The following is a 7,500-nucleotide window of genomic DNA, read 5'->3' on the forward strand; positions in this document are numbered from 1 at the left end:
TATTGCGGTTATTACTCTTTTTATTATTATCATTGTTTTTATTGTTACAATTATTGCTGTCAGTGTTATTATTGTTATCATTATTATTATTGCTATTATTATTAATTATTATTGTTATTATTATTATTATTGTTATTATCATTATCATTATCATCACCATCATTATTAATGTTGTTATTATTGTTGGTATTATTATTAATATCGCCATCATCATTATTATAATTGTCACTGTTATCATTATCATTATTATTATTATTATCATCACTGTGGTCATTATCATTATTATTATTATTATCATCATTATTATCACCATCATCATCATTATCATCATTATTAATGTTGTTATTATTGTTGGTATTATTATTAATATCGCCATCATCATTATTATAATTGTTTTTTATTATTGTTATTATTATTGTAATTATTGTTATCATTATTATTATTGTTATTATTATTATCATTATTATTATTATTAACATTATCATCATTCTTATTATCATTGTTATAGATATTGTTAATATCATTATTGTTTTGATTATTGTTATTCTTATCATTATGAATATTATCACTGCAATTATTATTATTATTGTCATTAGAATTTTTATTGTTGTTATCATTACAATTACTGTCATAGACATTTTAATAAATATTGTCATTATTATTGTTAACATTCTTATCCTTAATATTACTATTATTATTATCATTATTATTATCATTATTGTAATTACCATTATTATTATCATTATTGTTATTACCATTATTATTATCATTATTGTTCTTACCATTATTATTATCATTATAGTTATTACCATTATTATTATCATTATTGTTATTACCATTATTATTATCAGTATTGTTATCAATATTGTTATTATCATTACTATTATCAATATCATAGATTTTATCATAATTATTGCTGGTATTATTATTATTGTTATTAATATTGTTATAATTATTGTAATTTTATTGTTTTTATAATTATAGTTGTTACTGTTATTAATACTAGTACTCTTATTATTATTATCGTCATTTGTATTATGATGATTATTATTATCATTTCTGTCATCTTTATTGTTACAATTATTATTGTTGTTATTAATAATAATGATACTATTGTTATTATCATCTTTATCATTGTTATTATAATAATTATTATTCATTTTATCCAGCTGATATAATGAATAAGAATTATTGTAGCAATAAAAGAAAGTGATACATTTAAAACTAGAATTTGGCTGTGCGACATTTTTCTCCATGGGAAATATTACTATTATTTATTGTCGTGTAGAGGATAGATTTTTATGTTCACGGCGAAAATTGATTTTGGCTCATCCTTTCTCGCAAGATTTTAGTTTCAATTTCATTTTTTCGTGTGACTAAATATAAAAATAGATTATCTTGTTTCGCTTTATAAAAACAAATAACTTGGAAGATGGTGATGAGTCATTCTTCGCGCCTTTACGAATGCATTTATTAGATAGTTTGAGTCTATGTAATTCATTCCATTTCTTGATGATATATAAAGGACTATATGCCGTTAAGTATGATAAATTTCGTGTAATGAAAAAATGCAGTGACACGGCAATAACTGCATAAGTATTTGTTAAATGTATCGATTTTTTTCTTGAACTTTCGCATTGAGCAAAATCAAAGTGGTAATAATGCAAGTAAATGTATCCCTTATTTCAGGAGCCATGGTGATATTAATGAGTATTATATTTGGCCACTGGACATCATTCAAACAAGGGCGTGTCAAAAATCGGCTGTGTTATAAAGAGGATGTCATTCATTGTTGCTGAGAGATGGATGTACTCGATGACTCAACGATCCATCTTTGCATTCACAAAATTTAAGATGACAATGTGTTATTATTCAATAGCGTAATAAACTATTTGTATTTTATGCAATAATTGTGTGCTATGTAAACTTTTTTTCGAATGTGCAGATAATAATGAGGGATTTTCCGTTTAAACTATAGTGCCGAAATAAAACTATTATTCGTAAATGGAAAATTGATACATACAATCACCCTTATATCTATCAAATAATGTTTCTTTTTTCGTATATTTTATCATTATTTTTCATGTTCCTCGAATCTAAGGCTTTTGTTGCCAGATTCGCTATCCGAGACCGAACATTTTTATCGGAATAAACACCGCTGGTCTGACCGAGGCCAATATCGGACTGCGAGAGAGAAACAAATGCGCATCGCTCGGATCCGCTTCAGTCGTCTTTAGACTCCGCGGAGTCTGCAACCGCCTCGGGAGAACATGCTTTTTGTGGATTTGCCGACCTTGTGTGCGCCATCTATAAAAGTTCATAGGTAAACAAATCAGACAAATTCTCTATCTATACGTTCACTTATTTGTGAAGTAAGGGTGAGATTCTGGGGAAAATGTATGTGAAAAATCATGGAAAAACCTCTAGCCCAGTGCAGTAACTGCGTTGCCATCGCGGCCAAGTACTGGTAAACTGCCATGGATCCACGAAAAGCGGAGCAGTTGTCTGCGAGGCGAGTGTCAGTGAACTAATTCCGTGTAGCCAGCGGGGCAATTAGGCTAGGTCTGTGAATCCTATAAAAATTCAATATGGCATCCAATATGAGTGATCATAGCAATCAAAGAATGGATAAATCACGTACTACTAACAATGTGATAAACCTCACCACCAGTGAAACGTTGAGGCTCGATGGAGACCGGACAAACTTGCACCTGCAGGCCGAGGGTGGTGGTGTCACTCCAGGGTTCCAAAAGAAGAAAAACTCATCATTTCAAATTACCAGTATCACTTCCCGGTTAAGTAATGATGGTGGTGAAGATAGTGCTGATGATACAGAAGATATTTCTGACATCATGGATAGCTCTAAGGGTCCTGACTTGGACCAGGAGACGCCCAGCTTCTCTGAAGATTACTCAAAGTCTGAGGAAGTGTTCTTCGGGCCGGCACCAGTGATTCCTACGAGCTCCCAGTACGGCATTACTGCGTTGGTACAGCAGACGGGTTCTGGCGGTGTAATGACGGCCAGGTTACCTCAGGGAGTCACTGTCAATGTCACGGAAGGTGGCATTGCTTTAGCAAAGGCTGATGGTGAATCGGATGATGTCGACCATTGGCAAAATAGGTTTAAAATTGTTAAAATAGATTCTAATGAACCTTTTAAACGTGGAAGATGGATCTGTTTGGATTTCATGGACTCTCCTGCAGTAAGTGCAGCTAATAGTCAAAAGAAAGATGATTCTAATGTGGTTGTTAATAGTGTTGGCCAGAAGGAGCCAGATGTTGGGGATAATCAGCCACAGACGGTTGTTCAGTTAACTGTACCACTGCAACAACAGACCCATACAGGACAAGCTCAGTCTCACTCTGTGCCTGCTCAGTATCAGGTACCTCATTCTTCCCAGGCATCCACGCCTATGGTACCATCACAACCAGCTCAGAGCAGCGGGGTTCCCATGCAGTCTACACAACATATCTCTGGTTCAGCTGCCCCTCAGGGCCAAAGTACTTTGCAATATACACCGCAAAGTGCCCAAATGCAAGGACAGTTGCAGCCGCCCATGTCCCAGGGTTACCAGACTACAAGCCAGACTCCTCAGGGGTCAGTTCATCCCTCTCCTTCTGCTCAGACACCCCCACAAGCCCAGACTACATTGCAACAGCCCCAGATGCAACAGTCAAGCCTCCCACCACAAACCTTACAGCAGTCTACATCCCAGCCTAATGTACAGCCTACCATGCAAGCTCCCAAGACATCCCTTCAGCCTGGAGCTGTATCTCAGGCAACTATGCAACAGGGCATGGTGCCTGGGAGCTCTCATGCTCAGCAACCGCAGCACCAGCCTGTGCAACCACAGTCCAGTATGCCACAACCCTCCATGAACACTCAGAGTATTCCACAGCAAGGGATTCCAGGCCAGAATGTCACCATTCCACAAAGTGTTCCTCAGACAACTGTGATGGGTCAGCCAGGTATCCCAACACAATCCCTTCAGCCAACTGTAATCAGTAGCCTCCCAACACAGGGTGTCAGTATGGGCCAGCCTGTTGTGACTCACCCTGGGGTTCCTCCACAGCCTGTGATGAGCCAGCCTCAACCGGGGGTGGCACAACAAACCCATCCACCACAGAGTGTGCCTCCACAAACATTAGGTCAGTCTGCAGTGGTCCAAAGTGGGCCATCGCCACAGCAAATCAGCCAGGGTATAACTTCGAAAACTATCCCTGGAGCGCAACAGATGCAGGTGCCTAGTTCACAGCAGATGCCTACAACACAAATGAGCAGTAATATAGGTCAAGCAGGAATTATTAATCAAGCAACAATGGGAACACCTCAGCAAATAGCAGCAGGAGCTCCTCAACCAAGTGTCCAAACCTCACAGGCCCCACCAGTTAGCCATGGCTCTCACCCAGGCACAGGTGCTGCACCCACACCTGCCACTACCCCAGCTCAACCCCAGTCTCATCTCAGTATGGGGGCTTCTGGTGTGCAACCAACATCTGTGGACCAGCCACCTCAACAACAGCAGCCCCAGCCACCTACAAATTTAGATGGCATTCCTGCAGTTCAACCCACTGATGATGCCTCCAATGCTACGCCTCCAGCCCCTGGACAACCAGATGACTCAGAAAGGTAAGAATGTGGTAATGCTATTCTTGAAACATGCAGCGATCTGAGATGGGAAATCTAAAACCTCAATGTAAAACCCATTGTGATTCAAGTGTCTGCTATCTTCTGAGTGAATGGTGCTCTGGCAAAGGCCAAAAAAACTCCACCACATATATTCATTCAAGATAGAGCTTGTAGTCCTCCAGGCTGTCTATTATGAAATAGATGATATGTCAAACATTCTTCCCAGAATTTATGTAGAGAAAGTTTATTGTAATCAGTTGTCTTAGTTTTAGCATGAAAGTCACAAAGGCCATGCATTCATATGAGTTACTGTGGGTGTCTCAGTAGTATTAGTAAAAAAAAAAAAAAAAAAAAAAAAAAGGATAGTCATAAATATTTTTCAAAATATGATGCTGGTCATATATTGTTATGTTGAGATCTTCTTTTCCAAACTTGTTACTTTCAGACTTTGAGGAAAATTGTTATCTTTACTTTTAATAGTTTGACATATCTTTGTGTCTGGTGAATTTTAGCATCAGTGTTAGGTAATTTTAGTGTTCAAGTGATATCTAAAACTCCTCAGAATCATTATGAAAAAAACTTTCATTCTAGATTAGAATTTAATGGATTTTTTAAATACCTACATAATGTAAGAAAAGTGATTTCACTTTAATCTAGATTTCTATTAATAGCAAAGTGGCTTGGAGAAAATAGAATAAGATATTGTGGTATAATAGGAAAAATAATGTAATGGTTAAAAAGAATGTTTAAAATGACACAAAGAAGCATAGATAAGAAAGTAGTTTGCACAAAGTATAGGTGAGTCCAATTTATGGTGGAATTTCTGTGCTACTGAGCTTTCAGGCCTCCCTGGCAATGTACTATCATCTAAGTAACCTGGCTAAGCTGTTTCTTGATAGAAAATATATGGCTGAGGTTTATAGGGATTTTACCAGAATGCAAAGATGGGAAACCACAGCATCACTTTATATATTCCTATTATCAATAAGGTTATCTCAGTTAAACTTTAGAAGTGTCTGATTAATAGGTGCTTACGGGAAATTTAGAAGGAAAGTGGAATCAGATTTTTCTTATGGCAACTTTTCAATTCTTCTTAATAAAGATATTAAGAAGAATTGAAAAGTTGCCTTAATTACAAAAAGAAAGGAAGAATAAGGTGTGACTGCAGTATGTATACTTATGAGCTGTAAAGATATCCCTATATACAGGGATTGGAAAATATATGATTGAGTCAAAGTAAAAGTATTGAATAGTCTGCATTGAAATGAGTAGGCAAATGTATACTTGTGCAATGACAAGTTCTCTTGCCACCATTGATAATTTTGCTGGTAGAACTTGCAGTACTATAACCCTTACTACTACTTTTGTCCTCACCACCTCAAGGCCTGCTACTACTACTATTGACACCACCTCCACAGCTATACTTCTAATACAACTGCTACTGTTGCTGCTGCAATTACCATTACTTTTACTACTATCACCAAAAAAAAATGTTTTATATCCTCTCCTCATAGTATACCTCCACCATTTATAACTGAACCTAAAACATGGAAGGCTGATTGCATTCTACCTTTTGCTGCTTTCACTTATGGAGTTACTTTCAAATACATCTCTCACTGACCAGTAGTTCATGGACTATTTCACAGAGAGAGGTTGGAAATCTTACTGATACAACTTCTCACAGTAGAGCAAATTGAAATAGAAAATTAGGGAAAACCTTCTGATTACTATTCATAATGCATTTGCTGTTACTATTGCTGTGCCCACCACTGTCACTGTTGTTATTTTGACTGGTACAAATGCAATATCACTGTTATAACCACTGCTACATTGGCACATTTATTACTACTTGTACATCAATCCACAATAAAAAGAAAACACACAATTTTCTACTACTACTGTCAGTTTAACTCATAACTACTTCTACCATTACTATATTTATTGTTGTTATTCTTGTCATAGTATTTGTCTTCGTTACTCTTGCTATTGTTATTATCATAGATAAAATAGCCTTATTTATGATAAGATGAAGTTGATTGATTATCTTTGGTTTTAGTGCATTGTTATTATAATTGTTTTATTATTAGTATTGTTGTTGTTGTTATCCTCATTATCATTTTCATTATCTGATAGTGGTAGTGCTGATAGCTTTTTTATAATAATGTTGTTGTCAGTAGTTGTGATAGACTAGTATTGTTCCAGTTGTGGTTAATATGATTTTCATGATGGTTATCATCATCATAATCATTATTATTGTTATTGTTATTATTATTATAATTATTATTATTATTGTTATTGTTATTATTATTATTATTATTATTATTATTATAATTATTGTTATGATGACGATGATGATGATGAGTATTATTATTATTACTATTTTTGTTATTATTTTTATTGGTATTATTATTATTATTATTATTATTATTATTATTATTATTATTATTATAAACATTATCATCATCATCATCATCATTATTATTATCATCATTATCATTATCATTATCATCATTGTCATTATTATTACTATACTACTGCTACTACTACAATAACTACTATTGTTGTTATTAATTTTTAACAGTGTTGTTGATGTTATTGTAATGATAATAATAATAATGATAATGGTGATACATCATTAGTTATTGTTATTATTATTATTATTTTATTATTATTATTCTCATCATCATCATCATCATCATTATTATGATTGTTTTTGTTATTATTATTATTGTTATTGTTGTTATTGTTATTGTTATTATTTTTATCATTATTAATATAATTTTATTATATATTTTTTTATTTGTATTACTATTACTATTGTTATTGATATTTTTGTTGTTATTGTTATTGTAATTATTATTGTTATCATA

The 7,500-nt window shown here is 34.0% G+C and overlaps 1 protein-coding gene across 1 annotated transcript; it reads left to right on the forward strand.

Annotated features, from left to right (window-relative positions):
* Nucleotides 1-2,257: 2,257 nt before the first annotated feature.
* Nucleotides 2,258-4,990, forward strand: LOC113800049 (protein bunched, class 2/F/G isoform). Its single transcript, XM_027350773.2, has one exon. It carries the CDS (start codon nucleotides 2,589-2,591, stop codon nucleotides 4,632-4,634), a length of 2,046 nt encoding a protein of 681 aa, XP_027206574.1. The 5' UTR covers nucleotides 2,258-2,588; the 3' UTR covers nucleotides 4,635-4,990.
* Nucleotides 4,991-7,500: the final 2,510 nt, after the last annotated feature.

This window comes from Penaeus vannamei, chromosome 4 (assembly GCF_042767895.1).
Source record: "Penaeus vannamei isolate JL-2024 chromosome 4, ASM4276789v1, whole genome shotgun sequence".
NCBI classification, from domain to species: domain Eukaryota; kingdom Metazoa; phylum Arthropoda; class Malacostraca; order Decapoda; family Penaeidae; genus Penaeus; species Penaeus vannamei.